Consider the following 22,125-nt stretch of genomic DNA (forward strand, 5'->3'; position numbering starts at 1 on the left):
TAGCAGAATCCCTGTGGCCAGGACCCAAACCCTGGTCTTGTCTGAGGACAACTGCCTTTGGGAGGAAGTGGGGCCACCAGGCTGAGAAGCCTCTGGGTTCTCTTCTTCACCCCAAGCAGATGTTCAGGATTGCAGTGATCTGGCTTGAGAGATCTGGCCGAAAACACATCAGGTGTCCTACATCTGGGATGCTCTGAGCAGATGGGTCACAGCTGCCCAGGTGCAAATACAGCTGGGCTCCAAGCCTGGTGCTTGTTTCTCCCAGGGCAGCCTCTCCAGCCAACTGGGAGCTCAGGGGCACCGGCTCTTCACTTGCCACTCTGACGGTCTGGCACACCTCTGTGGTGATCCTCAGTGTTTTCTTCCCAGCTGGCTGCTTTGGGGCTGCTCCGGTAGGCTGTACCAAGGCAGGTCTATTTTACCTGCGGAAATAGCTCTGAATCCATCACTTACTTTGCATTTTCACTGCTGCTACTTTCGGTGAGATCCTCTCATTCTGCCTCCTGGGGACTCTGCAAGCAGTAGGACCTGTGAGTTCTGCCTCCAGCCTTGACCCCTTCCAGCTGCTATCATTGGCTCTTGTGCTGGCTGATTCTTTGAATAAACACCTCCCACCCTGATATTACCATCCTAGAGAGCCCTCGTGGAGTCCCATGTTCTAAAGCTGTAATTTTCATCTCTGGCTGCACATTAGAACCACCCAAGGAGCTTTTGAAAAAATGCGGATGCCTGGGGCCCATGCCCAGAGATGCTGATGGAATTGGTTTGGGAAAAGTGTTCTTCAGAATAATTTGTCAAAGAATATTGTTTAAAGTCCTCCTGAGCCTGGTATGCGAGACCTCTGGGTGATTGGATCCTCTTTCCAGCTGCCTTCATATTGTCATCTCCTGCTTCTCAGTCCAGACCTTTGTTTCTTTATATAGGCTCTCTGTCTCCTGGAACCCTTGCTCCAAGAATTACAAACTCTTGCTCACTTTCCACGACTCCCCTTAACTGTCACCCACTTCAATGAAACATTCTTGGGATCCTCACATGGAGTTAGTTAGGCTTTCTTTCTTCTCTGCTCACATATTGCTGTTCCACCCAGAATTGCAAGAGGTGGTGTTGTTTGCTTACTTCTCTGTCTACCCCACTAGCCTGAACTCAAAAGACGTTATTTTAATCCTCCTTGCATATGTCTCTGCCTTTTAACAATGGACTACCCTAGGGTAGAGATCATGTGATGTTAATATCCATACCCTCTAATGCCAAAGACCATTTCGTATTTGCAGCTCTGTTCATTTTTTAAGCTAATGTGACTGCCCACATATGATTGAAATGAACTGTTCTGCATACACTGCTGGACTAACTGGCGTAATTCTCACAATGGCCTGTTAAGTACAATCATTGTCCTCTTTGCAAGTGAGGAAACTGACACAATGAGAGGAAAGACAACTCAACATGTAACAGGGCACAATAAATGACTATTTACCATTTAGAATTGTGTGGCTGTGTGCTCTTGCCACAGAAAGTCTTTGTGACCAATCAGTTAATATGACTTTATTTTCTCAGCAAGCACTTTACACCAACAGGACACAGTCTTAATAGATGATAAACTCTTTAAAGGAAATAGTTGAAACCTCATGACTAGTTCCCAATACAGTTTTCTCAGTAAGGTAGGTCAGCAGCACAGGGTACAGCAAAGACAGCTGGAGCAATGGAATAGGAGAGAAAAGAACCTTACAAAAGCACCCACCTTTCTCCCAGTGCCTTTAGAGAGTGTCGTGCCTCATTTCATTTGATCCCTTTAACAATAATAAGGAATAGGAATTATAATATTTACAGATGATAAAATCAGAGCTTAATGAAAGTGAGTAACTTTGACAATGTCTCCTAATTAGTATGAAAAACGCTGCAATTGGATTATATGTTACCTCTCTCCAAGAGGAGGCTGCCTCTGCCTGGCACATCATTGGAATCTAGCTTTCCTCATCTACTTTAAAAATAGCTTACTTTTTCCTAAAATTGGAGGAAAGTATGAGAAAACCAAAATTGCTCATAACTCTACCACTCAGTTAAAATTGCTGGTAATATTTTGAGTTCGTTTATTTTTCTGGTTTTTTTTCCCTCTGCATTTATACAACAATAGATCAGAATATGTGACATAACTTTGGTTGTGGTGTGTACAACATTTTGTATTTTTCCCTTTTGTTTTAAAACAAAACATATCAGAAGTAGTTCAGCCATCTTTTTTAAAAAAGAGATTAGAATGAAGTGGCAAGAAGAGGAAGAACAATGCTTTTTGTGAACCTTCCAAGGGCTTGTATCCAGCCGCGTGAGGAGTGGGTTTGCTCTGAGAATGGCATGGACGGCAGCAGGCTGGGAAATGAGCCCCCTCTCTCTAAGCCTTCTGGACCCATCATCTCTATGCTTACTCTCTTGTTTCTCTTGCAGGCAGCAACTTGAATGATGGCTTGTGGCACTCGGTTAGCATCAACGCCAGGAGGAACCGCATCACGCTCACTCTGGATGATGAAGCAGCACCCCCGGCTCCAGACAGCACTTGGGTGCAGATTTATTCTGGAAATAGCTACTATTTTGGAGGTAAATTCTCCAGTCTTTAAGAGGGAAAATTAAGAAGGGAGGGAAATTTAAGTGGGCAATTATTTCACTATGATGGTTCTGGTTTGGTCAATTAGACAATTCTCCCGACACACAAACACACACACACATGCACATACACACACACCCTCAATCTCAAAATAGTGAGAAGCAAAATCTCTCACAGCTGTGTGCAAATATAAATTATCTAGGTCAGTGCTGAGGAAGAAAAGAACTTTAGCTACAAGAGCTGGTGTTATATAACACATCCAAAGGAGAGTTTTGTAGCCATGCCAAGCCCTGTAATCACATGGGAAAGGAGAAACTCAGCTGAAAACTTGGAGAAAGTGTATCAAGAGTCAGCAGTACCTGCAAGAGGCAAAATTCAGGTGGAAAGGCACAATCAGCATGCTTAGCACCCAGGCCCCTCCTCTGCCACTTTCCTCTCTTAGTCTCCTGTCCCCTCCTTCCCCACAACCCTAGAGGCCATGCTCACAGAAATCCAGGAATGAGGAGGAATTAGGAGGCCCATGAATTTGTAACTCCAGGTGTGGAAGCCAGTTCAGATTATTCACATTCTGCCTTCTCTGATGTTAAGTGAGTCCTGGGAACCTTTCCAATGACAAAAACACAAGGACAAGCTGATGGTGAAGAAAAACATAATTAGGCATCTACTGATTTTTTATAAATGCATATCTATATATATATGTATTTAGTCTTTCAAAAGTATTTTTCATTAAAAATTAATATCTAATTTCATAGTTGTTTGTATTATAGAAACAGTCTCTGAAAAGGATTTAACCTCAATAGCTGTCTGACCTTGAGAAAGATACTTATAGTCCCTAAACTTCCTAATCTGAAACACAGGGAAATAAGCTCACCTCCAGAATTTCTGGAAAAGTTAAGTACGACCAGGGTGTAAGCATATGGCACAGAGTGTGCCACATGGCAGGGGATGGGGAAACTGGCTCCAGCTCCTATAGATATAAGTCAGGGTCTGGTCTACAGTTTCCTTATTTTTTTCCTATTAGTAAATTGAAGAGAAGTATTGTATAAAATTATGCATAGTCTCTTAAATAGAATTTACAGATCACTTCTCTCATACCAATGGAATGTGGTTAAAGCTTTAAAATGCAAAAGGGATTTTGCACATGTGCAGTGTACATATCCAGGTCTCCTAGGAGGGAAGCAATATCTCTGTGGCTTGATTTTAGGGTGAGGAAGGGCCTGTGACCTTTGCCTCAAATGTCCTCCACCTGTGCATGGATAACAAATTCCTTTAGGGAGGGAATACACGTCCAGTCTCTGCAAAAGTTTTTATGACTTAACCTCATTTAATTCATGCAGAAACCTTGTGCAGTAGGTAATATCCCCACTTAATAGATCATAAGACTGGTGTTTGCTGAGATGAAAGAATTTGTGCAAGGCCATAGAGCTCATGAATTCAATTCCAGATCTGTGTTCCCACAGCCCACCAGTGAAAACAGAGATTGGAACAAATGTATTATAATGATCGTAGAACAAGGGTGTTGGGGTCCAAAAAGATAACCTCACAGACCGAATAATTTTGCATCTTATGCAATATTTCAGCATCAGAGGAAAAAACGCTATCTTGCATTTATTCTTGAGGGAAATGTTTGTAAATAATTCTGATACAATAAGCATCCAACATGCCTCAGAGACAAAATGGCTCTCCTCCCTCAGTTGAAGAAGCGTTCTTAGAGGCAAGTTTTAAGGGACCCTAGGTTTAGAAGGTGAAGATGTATCAGTGATTTGAACAGTGTTTAAACAAACGCCCCACGCATAGACTGTAAACTTAAGGAAGGTGAAAAATGAGTTTCAGTAATAATAGTCAACTTACATAAATTCTCTCTACAGCTTCAATTAGAAGTTGTAGCATCTCTCTTCATTTTATAGTGTGCCTGTGAGCTGTTAACCAGCTGCTGGGCTTCAGCCCAGCAGTGACTGTCTATTAGAGACGGCTGAAATAATTCCCAGTTATTTATGGGTTATTACCATGGTTTCAAGTTGCATTCCCATATGCTCTGAACCTATTAAAGCCATTGGGATGGAGTTCGTACGGAGCACAAGCACTCATATACCTGCAAGGCTCTATACCCGTCTTAATGAGAAGTAGATATGCCCTGGTTGCAAGCTACACTAAATCAGTGTAATTTTTTAAGAACACTCTTTAAAAAGGTATAGTATTAACCTTTCCCATATGCTATTACAGCCCTAAAATGACATGCATTTAAACCCTTAGTTCCTTCTAAAACCAGCAAAACATCTGATTTTGCTTTGCACATCACGTCAAAATTCCAGTTACGCTCCTGTGTGTACCTTTCTCAGGAACTAAGCCTGTTAATGCTAACAATTAACCAGACAATTACTCTGCTGCCATCCTTACCCAGAGCGTAATTTCCTTTGAAAGTGTAATTCAGAATTGAATCGTGCATTTAGATATGTGTTTCAAGACAGAACCAAAATTCTGAAGCAGCTATAATACATTTCTTCCTTGGGATGAGTGAAGGATGCCATATAAAAGAATAGCAAATAGTTTACCAATGGAAAAACAAAGTAAGAAGGAGACACATGTTACTGTATTGGTATTCCCTTTGCCACGCTTTTTATTTTCTCTACAGTGATGGAGTATACCCTATTTTGTACCAATTCTGTCCCCTCCCTGAGAATCCTAGGATTTACAATGAAAAGGGTGTGCACTGCTGTGAATGAGAAAGCACCAAACTAATTAGACCTCAAGGTCTTCCATCAATAGGTCGCCAAAGCAATGACGGATCATTTCAGCATTCTTCTTCATCTTTTTTCTCTGTCCCACAGGGTGCCCCGACAATCTCACCGATTCCCAATGTTTAAATCCCATTAAGGCTTTCCAAGGCTGCATGAGGCTCATCTTTATTGATAACCAGCCCAAGGACCTCATTTCAGTTCAGCAAGGTTCCCTGGGGAATTTTAGTGATTTACACATTGATCTGTGTAGCATCAAAGACAGGTAATTATTGTCTCTTCTCCTCTGTTCTCCCACCCCCTTCCCATTCTTACTGTTCTAAATATGAGTTTCTTTAAGCAAAATTCTAATCCACCGACATTAGCCACATTAGACATAATTGAGTTGCCTAATGGAAAATATTTCTGAAAGGATTTCAGGCCCAGAGAAAAAATCGTTTAAATTAGTTGAGTCTCTCTTCATGTTGACTTGCAGTAAATGGGATATGCAAATTAAATCAAAATACAAATTTGTGAAAGGATTAAAATTTTATGCATAAACAACATTTGATTACTTTGAAGTTAAAGCAAAAAGGAGGAAGGAATTACTTCTCTCCTAAACCATTTCATTTTTCACTGCTGTGGGTGTCCTTTCTAACACAGGCAGATGAGCATCAGACCATCTGGGAAGTCTGCAGCAGAGGTTCCCGAAATGCCCAATAACACACAACTACTCCTGGGTTTGGCTGGTTTTTGCTCTTACTGCCCCTACCACTGCTTCTCTGGCCCAGAGATCAGAAAAACTCACTTTATCTCTCAATTTCCCCTGGGATCTGGCTCTTCTTATATTAGAAGTTTCTAAATGCAAAGACACACTGCAGAAAACCAAAGAGGATGGATTCTGAATTTGCATCAAGGTTTACCATGTTCTTCTTCTTTCCTCTCCAGAGCCTACCTCCTTCATTCTTCCAGTTCTGCTCACCCTTGTCCAAATATCGTTTATAGAATGGGTGAATAATATCTGTTCAGTGCTTGCCTATGTGTTGATGATAAAGGGTCTCTGCTTATGTTTCATCTGGGAATAAATTAGCAATAAAGTTACAATAAAGTTAGACAAATGACCAAGAAATGCACCCTTATTTGTCAGACACATGGCAGCAGCAACTTAGTCTGACCCTGAGAATGAGTCGAAGAAGGTTTCAGAAGGTGATGCTCAGTTGAATCTTAAAGGAGAAGACACTGGCAGGCTAGGCCAAGGTTGAGAGGGGAAGGGAGATTGGCATAGAAGCAGGAGAAAGCATGGATTGCAAGTATTTCATCAATTCAAAATACTTTTTTGGCATTTGAAGGCATTTGAAATCTCTAATAGTTGAATTGGCAATATCTATTTTTCATAGTGGCATATAAAATAATTGTATATCTTACAATTAATGGTGTCTTAGATTCAATAATATATAGCTCAGTAGGGATGGTAGGCCACTGTGGATTGTGAACCTGGTGTGAATATGTCCAGAGATGTGGGGCAGGACCAGTCATGAAGAACTTTGTGTACCAGTGGGATTTGGTTTCATGCTCTTGGTGAGAACCACAGAGGAAGGTGGCTAGCTTTTCCTGTTAGAAACAGTACTCAAGAAGAAGTGAGAAAGGTGGATTGGAAGAGAGCTGGCCCACAACTAGGCAGGTGACTGCCCCAGTTCAGGAGAGGAATAATGAGTAGTAGCAGGTGCCTCTACTGAGGGGCACAGAAATCAGCCATGCAGTGCATAGTCTCTGCTAACGCTAGAATGAGCTGTGTAACTTGGTGAAAATTTACACACATTTCTCCATTAATATCACTATGCATGGGATCATCAACAAATCATGCAGATTTTCTGGCTCTTCTGCTTTGTTTTTTTTTTTTTTTTCTATTTGACCAGCTGAAAAAGTAGTAATAAAATATGTGCTTCATTAAAATGTGCTAGTTTAGAGCTCGGAGAATAAAAGTTATTGCAGGCGATGGTTGGCAACTATTGGCTAGACCAATAGTCTTTAGTAATGGCGAGGGAGAAGCATCCTACTTCATCAGCCAGTGCAGCCTCTTCCAAAGTGTTGATCAATACAGGGAACATTTATCAACAGGGGTCTCTTATGCTACCTTAATTTTTAATCAAGCAAGCTCTCATTATTTTTGATTGCATGAAAGTCATTGCCATGTACACTGCATCATTAGTTTTGTGTAATTGTAGTCTTGTATAATTGAATTACATACAATTGTGCTTTCGTTAATTGTATAATAAGGGATTGTGTTTAGTTTCGTGAGTAAGTGGTAAGTTTTTCTTGATTTACCAGGCACTGTGTCTAACAGAAGGGAAAGCTGGGGCAAGGGACTGTGTTTGAGTCACTATTTCTTAAACTCATAATTAATGTTATCTGAAGAGAGGCAGGAGTTAGAAGGGCAGGTGTTTTCTGAATTTGGTGTTTCATTTTTAATGTGTTAATCAACGTGAGCTGGATTTCAGGTTAATTGCAAACTCTTTGCCTTCAAGGAGCTTGCTACTTGCTGGGAGAAAGGAAGGGAATAGGCTGGCAGTGGTTTTCCTTACCTGGACTGCTGTCTGGAAAGCCCACAGAGGACAATCTGAGAATCTCTTCTTACTCTGAGACCCCTTGCCAGTCCGTTGTTGCAGGCTGTAGAGACCCAGGCCTCCGTTTGCCTCTTTGTGGTTGTCCCACCCCTTCTTTTTCTCTCTCAAAGTGAAGTGGGATCCCGCCCTGCCAGCTTTTCTTTTTTGCTGGCCCCAACCTGGCATCTTACATACTTAAAAGTTATTAGTGCTAGTCACGTGGGAAAATCAGATATAAGACATCTAAAGTAGAATTCTGGCCGGGCACGGTTGCTCACGTCTGTAATTCCAGTACTTTAGGAGGCCAAGGAAGGCGGATTAACTGAAGTCAGAAGTTCGAGATCAGCGTGGCCAATATAGTAAAACCCTGTCTTTACTAAAAATAAAAACTAACCAGGTGTGGTGACACATGTCTGTAATCTCAGCTACTTGGGAGGCTGAGACAGAAGAATCCCTTGAACCCAGGAGATGGAGGTTGCAATGAGCCGAGATGGCACCTCTACACTCCAGCCTGGGCGACAGAGCAAGACTCCGTCTAACAATAAATAAATACATAAATAAATAATAAAGTAATAAAGTAGCATTCCTACCTGAGGCACAAATGTTCCAAAATCTCAAGAGCTCCCTCCGGTGGAGGTCCTTTAAGCAACTTCCTTTTGAGGTGGTGCCTAAGACCCTGACATCTGCTTCCCAGTTTGCACTACTTACAAACCAGCTTTGATACTTCATCCTGAGCAAAAGCTAAAAGGGTCTCTTCTCAGGGATTAAGAAACTTTAACCAATGTGCATCTCAGGGATGGGCAAATTACCAAATCTTCTGGCTCCTGGGAGGAAAGGACTTGGAAGAACTGGCCTTGCGCACAGCTCTGGAAGCAGGAAGGTGTTGGTACTGGGCAGCTCCAGTGCCTGGCAGTCCATGGGCAGGATAGGAGAAGGAAGCAGTAGGAATTAGAATAAGGCATTCCCGACACACACTGTGCCCTGTTCACGGTCCTTCTAAACCTCTAGGACACAGTGTGCAGCTGCTGCCCCTCTTCTGCAGGCCAAACCACCAGCCTCATAATCTCTACACCCTAAGCCCCTGTCCTTCATAATAACCATCTTTCCAGCCTCTTTGACTTGAAGTAGGCAAAACACAATAGTCTAAGCCAGCGGTCCCCAACCTTTTTGGCATTCAGGGACTGAGGGCTTGGGGGGATGGTTTCAGGATGATTCAAGCACACATTTATTGTGCACTTGATTTCTATTATTATTACATTGTAATATATAATAATTATGTGACTCACCATAATGCAAAGTCAGTGGGAGCCGTGAGCTTGTTTTCCTGCAACTAGATGGTCTCATCTGAGGGTGATCGAAGACAGTGACAGATCATCAGGCATTAGATTCTCATAAGGAGTGTGCAACCTGGATCCCTCACATGCACAGTTCACAATAGGGTTTATATGCCTGTGAGAATCTAATGCTGAAGTTGATCTGATAAGAGGAGGAGCTTAGGCAGTAATGTGAGTGACGAGGAGTGTCTGTAAGTACAGACGAAGCTTTGCTTGCTCACCTGACACTCACCTCCTGCTGTTGGTCCCAGTTCCTAAGAAGCCACGGACCAGCACTGGTTCTGGTTTGTGGCCCAGGGTTTGAGGACCCCTGGTCTGAGCTATCACAGAGAAAAGTCACTTTTAATAAGGCTTTATTCAGTGAACAGCTGTTGATACACCTCTGTAGTTCTGACTCATAGGTAGGCATTGAGCGAGAGAGTGAGACTGACTTACATCTATCCCTGAGTAGGATATGATGCTGTAAAAGCTCTAGAAGCTCTAGGAGTCCAGAGGCACTAATATCCCCACCTTCTAAAAGGGGAAAGCTAAGACCTGGAGACGTATGTCAGTGTTCTCAAGGTCCCACAGGGCTGAAGTTATGATCAAGAGTCAAACACTGTGTGTATTCTCTCCTTGGTACTATCTAGCAAGGAGGCACTGATCTGGAAAAGGCAGTCACTCTGTGTCAGTGGCTCTAAATGTGTAACCCCATTTTCCAATTGTCGACCTAAAAGGAAAAAGCTGATGCAAAATTAATATAAGTAGAGAGTTCATTTGGGCCGAGCTTGCTTGAGGCAATCCAGGAGCACAGATTCAAGTTGCCCTGAATAGACACTCGGATTAGCAGCCGTTGCAACTGGGTTTCTAAAGGCAAATGGGAGGACAAGGAGTGAACTGATATAAAGTTCTGCCAGGAATTCTCAATGGTTTACAGTTTTCAGATTTGATTAGTGATTGGCTATGTATTGTTAAGCTGTAGGGTGTGGCTTCTAGTGTGTCCAGTGTAGCATTATTAGGTTAATAACAAGCAGTTCCAAGAGGTGAGTACACAGCTCAAAGTGGGGGCGTAGAGTATGACTGGGGTGTCATTTTAATGTTTTATTGGCCTGATAAGTAAAAGGACTTGCATTCCTCACATAAAAGTTGTTTTCTTTTCTCATGCTCAACCAGATTGAATTTTTAAGAATATGCAATATGTCAGATTCTTTGTAACATTTATGTGCCTGATGTAATTCCATCTATGAGGGGACATTCAGAGTGGCATTCAATGTCTAGCACGGTCTGAGTGGAGTAAGGTGAGCCAGGTTCAAAGAGTCTCTGCCCCACATCCATGTAGATGATTCCCAGTCAATTCCAGGAGCCATGTCCAGTCCCGTGAGGTTCAAGATCCAGGACAGGAGAGACAGATTAGCAAATGCTGTCCAAGAGTATCAACAGGAGACAGGCTCCAAGGTGTGAAGCCAAACCAGGAGGGAAAAACAGGGATGCTGATGAGGAAGGCGTCTGAGGTGGGGAGAAGCAGAGGCCATACCTGGGAAAAATCCAGAATCCCAGTGCAAGTGGCAGCAGCTTTCAGAAGCAGCAGGACACATTTAAATCCACCTCGCCCACAGTCTGAGATGTGACACACATTATTTAAACTTTTGTCCATGTTTTCCCTTTTGCAAAACCAGGATCACAAAACCTACCTTTGTGCTAAGAGTTGAATGAGAGAGTGCGAGAAAAATGAGAGCGTGCGAGAACTCAGGTGTTCAATTGCATGACTGGAATGCGGTAGATGCTCAGTAAATGTTCACTGTGTTAATTCCTCTGGCCAAAAGTTTGCCAGTTCTCTAGTTTCCATGGGGAGAGAAGAGGCTTAAGTGCCCCGCCACCCTTTCCCCAACCCCCACTGTTGCAAGTGATCCTTAGTAGTTTCTGGGGTGATTCCCATGTGAATATTTCACATTTGTCCCCCCTCCCAAATCAGTCTGCTTTGTGACTCCCCTTGGACTTTGGTCCCACTTTTTCAGAAGACCTGCCATGGCCCATTGGGAAAGCACTCATAAATTTAGGTGCCAAGGTTATGGTCTTCAGATTTTCCTAAAGCATTAGTCTCAAGATCAGGACTAGAATGAGCCTAGAGAGTAAAATTTAAGGAGACCCCTACTTCTAGGGCCATGCATGTGTGGATCCTGCATTTGCAGAAACCTGAGAGTGAGGGTCTCTTTAAATCTTATAGGCAAATTGGAGCATTTTAACATCAGAATCACCAGAAGTGCTTGTTAAAACACAAATTACTGGGGGTGGAGCCTGGAAATTTGCATTTCTAAGAAATTCGTGGGTGATGCTGCTGCTACTGGGCTGGCCTGGTGGCCATACTCTGAGAACCATGCTGTAAAGCTTCTGCTCCTGGAGGACGTGGAATTGTGTGGAATCTGCAAAGCTGATGTGGGTGTGGAGGAGAGGGATGGTTCCTGCCCCCACCTAGGGCCTCAAGCAGCTACTCTCCTGGCCAGAGTCTCTCTGAAAAGTTTTTGCAGCTCCCTCAAAGTCCCAAAGTCCCTTTCTCCAAAGAGGTGTTGAAATCAGCCCAAGGGGTGCTGCAGGAGGCCACTGAGTTTCTTCTGCCTCTGAGCTTTCCTGATCTTCCTCTCTCAGCTCCTCCCCTGCTTCCCACTACAAACAAAGCCTTCATGAATAACAAGGAAAATGATCAGATCCTCTGGCACGCCTCAGTGAGGAGTATTTCGGCTGGAGGAAAGCGTGGTTCTAGAACAGCTACAGCTGCTGACAAGCATAACTGTTTGTTGTGAGGTACCCCTGAACGTCACAGCTTGATCTTTCCTTCTAAAATACTTCACAGCCTGCGGGTGGTGGTGGTGCCTATATAATAGGAGTGACTCCACCTCTCCCCAGTATTGCTTAAAAAACTTTATAAAGATTGACGGACACTTTTGCAGCAACATGAATGGTACTTAAGTGAAACAAGTGAGATACAAGGAGATAAATATTGAATGTTTTCACTTATAAGTGGGAGCTAGATAACATGGACACACAGACTTAGAGAGTGTGGAATGATAGGCCATGGAAAAGTGAGGGAGTTGGACTGGGGTGGATAATGAGAAATTACTTAATGGGTTTGTTTTGGATAGGGGTCCTGATCCAAACCTCCAGAGAGAGTTCTTGGATCTCGTGCAATAAAAAATTTGGAGTGACTCCATGGAGTAAAGTGAAAGCAAGTTTATTAAGAAAGTAAAGGAATAGAAAAATGGCTACTCCACAGGCAGAGCAGTGACATGGGCTGCTTTACTGAGTATGCTCATAGTTATTTCTTGATTATATGCTAAACAAGAGGTAGATTATTCATGAGTTTTTCAGGAAAGGGACAGACAATTCCAAGAACTGAGGGTTCTTGCCCTTTTTAGACCATATAAGGTAACTTCCAGACATTGCCATGGCATTTATAAACTGCCATGTAAACTCTATCACCACTGTATTTTCTCCCACACACATTCATTTAAGAAATTCGGGTGTGGTGGCTCACGCCTGTAGTCCCAGCATTTTGGGAGGCCAAGGCAGGTGGATCACGAGGTCAGGACATGGAGACCATCTTGGTCAACATGGTGAAACCCCGTCTCTACTGAAATACAAAAAAAACAAAAAATGTAATGAGCAATGAGGATGAGCAGAGATCACTTTCATCTTGACTTGGTGGGTTTTGGTCGGCTTCTTTACTGGATCCTGTTTTATCAGCAGGGTCTTTATGACTTGTATCTTGTGACACCAGTCCTGTTGACTTCCTATCTCATCCTGTGACTAAGAATGCCTAATCTCTTGGGAATGCAGTTCAATATGTCTCAGCCTTATTTTACCTAGCCCCTATTCAAGACAGTCGCTCTGGTTCAAAAGCCTCTGACAGGTTCAGTGTACGTTGTTCTGGTGATGGATATCCTAAAAGACTTAACTTGACCACTAAGCAATCTATGCGTATAGCAAAATTACAATTGAACCTCACAATCTATATATATAAAAAAATGATTAGACAGACACTGATTTCATATGGCCTTCTGGTGACCACCGGGCCCATTCCTTCATCATTTCCTCATACAGTGATGCTACTGGGGAAGATCCGAGGAGATCCCCCAGCTCTGGTTGTGCACAGGAGGAAATGGAGGCCACACAGAGGGAGGCAAAGTCAGATATGGAAGCAGGGTGCTGTTCCTGCAGTCTTTGCCTTTGCATCCTATGGAGACTTTTCGCTGTAATCCTTTCTACAATTAAACCATTTACTTTTTCCAAAGAGGAGATCCCATGTGGAGCACCACATTACATTTCTTGTGGCAAACAAGTTATGAAATGTAGCTTCTCCCTCCATCACCACTGTATTTTCTCCCACACACATTCATTTAAGAAAGCCAGGTGTGGTGGCTCACGCCTGTAATCCCAGCACTTTGGGAGGCCAAGAAGGGCGGATCACAAGGTCAGGACATTGAGACCATCCTGGCCAACATGGTGAAACCCCGTCTCTACTGAAAAAAAAAAAAAAAAAAAAAAAATTAGCTGGGTGTGGTTCTGCAGGCCTGTAATCCCAGCTACTCTGGAGGCTGAGGCATGAGAATCGCTTGAACCCAGGAAGCAGAGGTTGCAGTGAGCCGAGATCACGCCACTGCACTCCAGAGTGCAGACAGAGCAAGACTCCTTCTCACAAACAAAAAAAATAAGAAAGAAAAGAAAAAAGAAAAAGAAAGTGTCTACTGAACTCTCTGGTCAAAATTCTTACCTTGTTGGTTCAGGGTTTGGAGTACAGTAAACACTGAAAGTTGGCAAGCATTATGTTGGATTATCTCCCATAAACAGACTCTTGCTAAAAACCCACCCTGTGTGTGGGAGCTTGTTAAAAACAGTGGGTAATATAAAAAGATTACATTGCGCGGTAATACATATGTTTTAGTCCTTCTCTAAAATTGAAAGCCTTTACATTGGGCGCCAGAAAAGCCATTGGAAGGGCAATGCCCACACAATCTGAGCTTCTAACTCTGAAGTGAGAAATGTTACAATATGCTGTTCTCCCTTAACTCATGGGATGGGGCCAAAATCAAAACAAGATCATTTCTGCTTTACTATTTATCATTTGTGGTCTATTTCACAGAGGGGAAAAAAAGTTATATTTTATGTAACACTTACTGAGCAAACATTCCTAAATGTTATTTCGTTTTATTCTCTCCGTAGTCTGCAAGGCCTACCAAGTGGGTTCTCAAAGTATGGCCCCCAGGACTGCAGCATCGGTGTCACCTGGCAACTTGTTAGAAATGCAAGTCTCAGACAGCAACCCAATTCTACTAGATCAGAAATGTGGGGTGGGGGCTGGGGCATCTGTGTTTTAATCATCCTCCAGGTGACTAGGATGCACACTTAAATTTGAGAACCACCACGTTGTTCGGTGATCGCCGTTTTCTACATAAGACAACCAATTCTTAGAGAGGTTCAGTGACTGCCAAGGTCATATCTTAGTATTTGGAAAAGCCAGGATTCGAATTCAGGTTTTGCTGATTCCTCAGTATATATAAATAAGGAAAGCCTGTTACCAAAAGGCCAGAGAAAGAGGAGACATGGGCTTGGGTAGCCAGAGCGGGCCAGGGAGGGGCTACAGAGGAAGCAGCACTTCCTGAGGAACTTGAAGAGCAGGTTGGATTTACGGGGGTCAAGGAGGGGTGCTCCAAGGGCTCTCATGTGGAGAGTGTAAAGCTGGGATTGGGAAGGACTGCGGTGCTGAATGTTTGCCCATATTGGAAGGGCTGTCTTGGCAGCAGTGGATGCAAGAGAACTGAAATCAGAACCGGAGTAAACTTGCCAGTGCACAAAACGGTTTAAAACTTGAGAGACCAGACACATTAATAGTGAATCTTTAAATAATGCTTACTGTGGGCCAGGACAGTGTGACAATGTGTGTGTGTGTGTGTGTGTGAGAGAGAGAGAGAGAGAGAGAAAGAGAGAGAGAGAGAGAGAGAGAGAGAGAGACTAATCTTCACCACAATGTTGTGAGGTTAATATTATTAACTCCATTTTACACACAATAAATTGGAGGCACAGAGGCACTAAGTAATTTGCCCAAGGTCACACAGCCTATATGTGGTAGAGCCTGGCTGCAACTCATGGAGTCTATTGGGAGAGATTAGGCCTGTCCTGGCACTGTGCTACTTCTAACCCTGCTGTGGGAAGGTGCCCCGCATTCTTCGGCAGGATTGTGAAGTGGAAAATGATGCATTTTTGTCTTGCATTAAAATCACAAAGGTGGTTGTATTAAAGCAGGAAGAGAAGGGCTGTGGAGCACCTCGGTGCCTCACGGGTTATCATCCCTATCCTCGCAGCTCACTGTCACTATCTCCTAAAGAACACACTGAGATAGACGCAGAACGAGCTCAGGGCTCCCATGTGACACTGGGCTTGATCTAACTCTTTGAGCTGATTGGGGAATAGAAGAAACTGAGAACTTGCCAGGAATGACTGTCTTGAGAAGATAGGCTTCAAGCTGACTTTGTAAAGGTGTTCCATCTGGAACTGCCCAGAAAAAGGACTGATTCATTTCTCTACTTCTTTAATGAGGGTTTCCTTCCCCCATCTATCTCACACCTGCTTGAATCTCAGAAAAGAAGAAGGTTTTGGAGAAAGGGGAAACCTGGATTTGATTAGAAATAAGCGACCTTGAACAAGTGCATCTGTGTCCTCTTACAAACCTCATCTCTATCATCACTTGTTTTTACAAGAAAAGTGGATCATTATCTTGATGAAATGGTCCTTCTCCACCTGTGCATATGGACGGGCACAAAAGAGCCTTTATTCATGGAAAACAAGGAGGGCTGAGCAAGCCGGGGTGGCACTTCATTCTGGCCCATCAGCTGGTGGTGAGAATCCTTCCCCACCAACTGGTAATCTGACATATTGATGCTGAAAACGAAGCCAGAACCATGAGCCAGGTGAATTAACAAGCACTTCCAAAGACGAGGAGTTCATTTCAAGTGCTGTATTTTTGCGATTGAGGTACGACATGCATGTCAACGTATCAGGAAGAAAATGTCTACAAAGTCCCCAGGGCTCTGGATCATATCTGTCCTGAGATATACTGGCTTAGAAATTCAGATGTTTTAGGCCAGGCGCAGTGGCTCATGCCTGTAATCCCAGCACTTTGGGAAACCCAGTTTGGTGGAGACCAGGAGTTTGAGACCAGCCTGTCCAACACAGCAAAACTCCATCTCTACTAAAATACAAAAATTATCCAGGCATGGTGGCACACACCTATAATCCCAGCTGATGGGGAGGCTGAGGCATGAGAATCGTTTGAACCCAGGATGTAGAGGATGCAGTGAGCAAAGATCATGCCACTGCACTCCAGCCTGGGTGACACAGTGTGTGAGACTCTGTCAGAAAGAAAGAGAGAGAGAAAGAGAGACTCTGTCAGAAAAGAAAGAAGGAAAGAAAGAAAGAAAGAAAAGAAAGAAAGAAATGAAAGAGAGAAACAAAGAAATGAAAGAATAAGAAAGAAAGGAAAAAGAAGGAAGCAAAGAAAGAAAGGAAGGAAGAAAGGAAGAAAGAAAGAAAGAAATTTAGATGTTTTAGATGGCAGAGTAGCAGAGGAGACTTTTTATCTAGATAGAAATGTGAGAAAAAGGTTTAGATTCTCAAGCCACTTATGTGAAGCAGAGAACATTCCTAAATTAATGAAAAGAATAAAGAGATTCCTTGGTATTGATTACTTTACATGATCGATATCTCAATAAGCCTTCATCCAACATCCCGATAAGAGCCTTCCATCTGTTTCTCATGTTCTCTAAAGAGCACTGCCTTCTACACAGCCAATGTCACATTAATTTTTTCCTCATTTACATTGATGTCCACTCATGGGGCCCTTGAGGCGAAGCACCTGAAGCCTTTGAATGCTGTTTTTCCCTGGTCCAAAAGCATTCATCGATGGCCCATTATAAGCACCATTTATAGACACAGTTGGAAGAGAGAAGGAGTATAATATGTTTTCAGTTGGGAAAAAGGCAGGTCTGACCTGCAGTAAAAGGTTCACACCTGTGTCTGCAGTGAAATGTAAATTTAAAATTAGCTCTGTGCTACTTACATTTTGAATTAAGATATTTCATAGGAAGTTCATAGAATTCCAATTAGGCCTTGTGGGTTTGATTGTGACATGGACTTCTGAAGGCTGAACTGATACTTCTGCATCTGTATCATAGGCATGGGCAGCGTCATAGATGCCATCCACTTTAACACTTAAAATGCCCAAAGGAAGCATCAGTCTCCCTGGTTGTCAACTGAGAAAATCGATATTCACATAAATTTATTAACTTGCCTCAAATTGGAATCAGACTCAGAATTTTAAGGTGGGAAAGCCTGTGCTGTTTATATTTTAGCCCAATCTTGGACACAATGAATATGTCACTTCTTTGTATCTTAGCTCCCCTAGTTGTCAAATGTAGATAACATGTTATAACTGCAAGGTGTTAAACAAAAGCAAGGCGATATTATTCCTGCTGCCTCTTGGAATTTTGGCAAGGATTGACTGAGATCGGAAAGAAAAGTTCTTAAAGTTAAAAGCGAGAGAGACAGAAATGGATGGGGTTCTGTGTATATCAGCAGGCCAGGTTTTAGAAAACCCATACATAGGCAGAAAACGATGACATTTCTCTGAATAATTTACCTACATATATAACCTATTTTATTTCTTAGACAAGTGATTAATGTTTTCACTTGATTCAAATTACAAATATGAAATCTTCCCTCTAGGTTTAGCTTCATCTTAAAAATATCTCTTGGACATGATTTACTAAGCCCACTGCAGAGCTCTTCTCTCCTAATCCTGGGAGTACTGTAGACATAGCAGTAGATATCTCAACACCTGAGAAATGCAAAGGGAACACACAAAGCTAAAACAGAGAGTTAATTGGGAGAATGCAGATTAAGTTGGATTTTATGTCTTGCCAAATTTTAGTCTCTAAACTTGTGTGAGGTCTAGTACATCCAGAACACCGTTAACTTTATTATGACAAAATGTTAGAATCACCTTGCTACCTGCTTTTACCCATGCTGAAAAATATAACTGTGACTGTAATAATTAGGTAGGGGGCTATCCCTGCTTTGGATATGGAAATCTTCTCAGATGTGGTTCCTAAGTAACTCTAGGTTTATAGGTTTGATCAAATCATTGTATTGAGAATTGTAAAACCCTATACTCTGAAATGAGAATCATTTGTATCAACATTAGCATTTGTGTATGTACATAGCTGTGTATGTGTTCACATGCAATATGATACTAGCCTGTGAATTCTGATGCACACTTCTAGGTCCTACTAACTGAGAGACTGCCTGTGCTCTGCTAATATTCCTCTGTGACCTAGTCATTCATTTATGAAATTTTCCTTGCCTGCTTACTCTGTGCCAGGTACATTTCTTCGCCTGAACATCCAAAAGTGAGCAAGACAGAGAGTTTTTGATCTTAGAGCCATGTCATTGATTTTCCCTGCTCTGATCTTCCTTGGATCAGGAATCTGCTTTTTTTTAGTATTATGAATCATTCATTCATTCATTCATTCATTCTTTCATCTCTTGTGTTTGGAACCTTTCTGCTGTGCCAGGTGCTGGGTAGAAGCTGAGGATATACTTGAGTGCCAACCACAGTAGACAATCTCTAACTTCAGAAAGCTCCATGGAAGGACACACATTTAACCAAATAATCATGGAAATAAACATATATGCTCCCAAATACCATGAGTGTCCTCATGCACATAAATAGAGCACCAGGAGAGAACCTGAGAGGAAGGCCACTTTATACTGCACAGGGGGCAGTGTGCCAGGAAAGGGGATGTGGACATTGGTATCTTCAGGCTCTACAAAAGCATCTGTACAGAGGTCGCTGCAAACTTTTCTCAGTCACTTCCTCAGAGCTTTGTCCTCTCCATGGCTTTCTAGGAACCTCTGGCTGATGACTGTGATCTCCATGTTCTGTGTGTGTCCTCTGCTGAAATCCCTGTTTGGTGTGGAGACTTAGAGGATAAGAAGTACAAAATTCTGATTTTTTTTTTTTTTTTTTTGGTGAGAAGAAATTTTTTCACTGGTGTTTTAGCTGAAAACAAATTCCCCACATTTTCCCAAAACATGTATGTGCTGGGAATTCCTGTCTGCCATTAATACCACTTTCTTACTCTCCTCCCACCACCTCCCATCCCTTCCCTGGCTGCCATGGTTAAAGGGTCAGGCTTCTAGTAATTCAATTCTAATAGTATATAGGCTACACCCCTACACTTAGAAAAATATGAAAAAAAGTCAGCCTACTCAAAATAAACACCAGTGTAAAGGTGGGACTGATATTTCAGCTAGCAATTTGGTAAATCCCAAGAATCTGAAAGTGACAAAAGGAATATGCATTTTAAAGGTCATTCCAATTACCATGCTTACTCATGTTGAGCTGAAACTCTGGAGCTTATGTGAGAAGACCCACGCACTAGGGGGATAAATGAGAACATGTGGTTGGGAGAAACTCGAACAAATAGTAAGGAAGGTAATACAAATCACTGTTGTTTTCTGTGATATTAAATAATTCTTCAACCTCAGAGGCATCTGAGAAGTAGAGGAAAGCCAACTATCGATAAATAGCTGGGCAAATCCTCACAACTCGAAGAGCCCAGGATTCCATGATGGATTTACTTCTGATCTACATTTTGCACACTTATATGAGGATCCAGAAGAAGAGGTCTCAAGGGTGAACTCTTGTCTGCATTAAAATGTCTATTTGCAACCACTGCATTCTCCATGTCATAGTGGATTCCCAACTCAATTTTTCTCAATAGAATTATCCTAAATGTAGATATACCTTTCCTGCTTTTGAAATAGGAAAACAAAATAGCCAAGAATTATTCCTTTAGACAGGGTTTGCCTCATATATCTCTCCCACCTCCCCGAATGCATACGTTATTGCAACTGTAGCTATTCTAACCATCAGATTCCGTACGTGCATTTCACATGACCTCCAGCACATGATGGAGCCTGAGGCATTAAACAAAATCCAAGTCCTCCTGCTTGACTTTTGCAGTCTTCTGGCCTCACCTGTTCCTCCCTATCTATTTTTACCTCCTACTATATGATGAATAATTCATCATTCCATCTGTGTGCATTTACTGAGCATCTAGTATGTTCCAGGACATATATACATAGTTTCTGCCTTAAAGAAGCTCAAGAGCAAGAGAGCTAGATAAGAAACCTGAAAGCAGACATCTTACAAAGGGAAGTTAATGGCACTGAGGGCCATGAAGTTATATCCCAGCTGCATTTTAACAGGAGAGAAGTAAGGAAAATGGGAGTGTGATGGGATTCCAGAAGTGCACCACTGCCTGCCACAAAGCAGCCAGCTGCCTTCCAGCCTCCAGGCACTTGCTGCTATTTCTCTTGTCTGGAGCTCCCTTCCCAGTTTCTTTTGTCCAAATCCAGCCCATCTGTCAAAGTCTAGTTCAAATCCTACCTACTCTACGAAGTCTTCTTGACTGCTCACACTCTTCTTTGCTTATTTGGGTGTCTCTGGCACTTTCTTCTTATATTTTGTTTAGCTCCCAACCATAGTCATGACTGGTTTTCTATTTGTATCTTGCCCATCCAAAGTTCATCACGTCTACTGATGCATTCAGCTGAGACACGTGCCCTGTGATTATTTATTTAATAATTTGAACCTTTTGAGCTTTAACAGCATCTGCTCTCAGTAGCTGGGGGATAAACTGCATATGAAGCTAACAAAACTCAACACAACTCTTGGTTTTGGGCAAGTATTGCCTCAAGATATGGAATGAACTTGATAATCTTTAATGTCATTGTATACCCAAAACTCTGGAGGCTGCTATCCGAGATTTAGGAGTTAAAGCCTTTCACTTCTTTTCTCATCTTGAAAACTTCCCAATGTGGTTCACGCCAAATACTGCTCTATTTGAATAGCAAGAGTGCCTAATAAAAGCAACGCCAGAGCCAGCTGTCATCATTCACGTGGTGTTAAGTGCTCCTTCTGTAAGCACTAGCTAGCAAGAGTATTTTTGTTTAGCAAGGCCATCACAAAATTAGACAAGCAAACCATAGCAATGTATTTGAGCAATGTAGTCTATAAATAACACAGTGGAAGGAAGCATAGGAGCACGTTATCCATATTACAATCTTGTGCCTTAAAAAAAAAAAATAGGTTAGCTCTGTAATAGAAGGCAGCTCCAGAGAAATAGACAAAATGTCTTTGGTGATTGTTAAAGGATGTAAGCAGCCTCCTGGTAATAAGATCTGCTGAGTGTACCCTGTGGATTCTGTGCGCCCCTAAGCAACTCCTACAGGCTGAGTAGTGAACGCTTGTAAAGTTGGCGTTGTTTACCTAGCAGGAATGGAACAAAAAATTGTCATGGAAGGATGCTGATGTGTCTGTAACCATGTCGGCTGTTTATCTGAAAGTGAAGTTATTGAAGAAGAAAGGTTTCACATTAGCCCAGAAAGCAGCATTTCGAATCAGATACGGTCTATACACTGCCACTGTTTTTTAGATTTATTTATTTTTTTCTTTCTTTTTCAGAAGTGCCTGGCAGAAACTTAAACAACATTGTTATTCATTTGGCTTTGTCAAACTCTGTAGCATCGTCAAATGTAGAGAGTTGCTTCCAACTTTTGCCAAATGCCATCTAAAGCCTCTTTATTTAATAAAAAGGAATATAGAAGATATATATTTTTCTCCTTTGATGTTTTACCGTACTTGTTTCTACAGTGGATTCTAACTAGAATCACCTAGGTTTACTAAAATTCAACAATGGACCAGATGCTAGCTAGTTTTTTTTTCCTGCTAATTTTCTTGTTCAAATCCATAGAGAACTATAATAAAATATCTTAAAATGAACTATGCTCAT

At 42.2% G+C, this 22,125-nt stretch overlaps 1 protein-coding gene across 1 annotated transcript in view; it reads left to right on the forward strand.

The window, feature by feature from the left end:
• The window catches only part of CNTNAP5 (contactin associated protein family member 5), an 876,147-nt gene that overhangs the window by 483,653 nt on the left and 370,369 nt on the right, over window positions 1-22,125 (forward strand). The window contains exons 9-10 of the mRNA XM_016949649.3: window positions 2,434-2,583; window positions 5,419-5,590. Of these exons, the coding sequence (XP_016805138.3) occupies window positions 2,434-2,583; window positions 5,419-5,590 (322 nt within the window). The remainder of the gene's footprint in view (window positions 1-2,433; window positions 2,584-5,418; window positions 5,591-22,125) is intronic.

The sequence above is a fragment of the Pan troglodytes genome, chromosome 13 (genome assembly GCF_028858775.2).
Source record: "Pan troglodytes isolate AG18354 chromosome 13, NHGRI_mPanTro3-v2.0_pri, whole genome shotgun sequence".
Classification (NCBI taxonomy): domain Eukaryota; kingdom Metazoa; phylum Chordata; class Mammalia; order Primates; family Hominidae; genus Pan; species Pan troglodytes.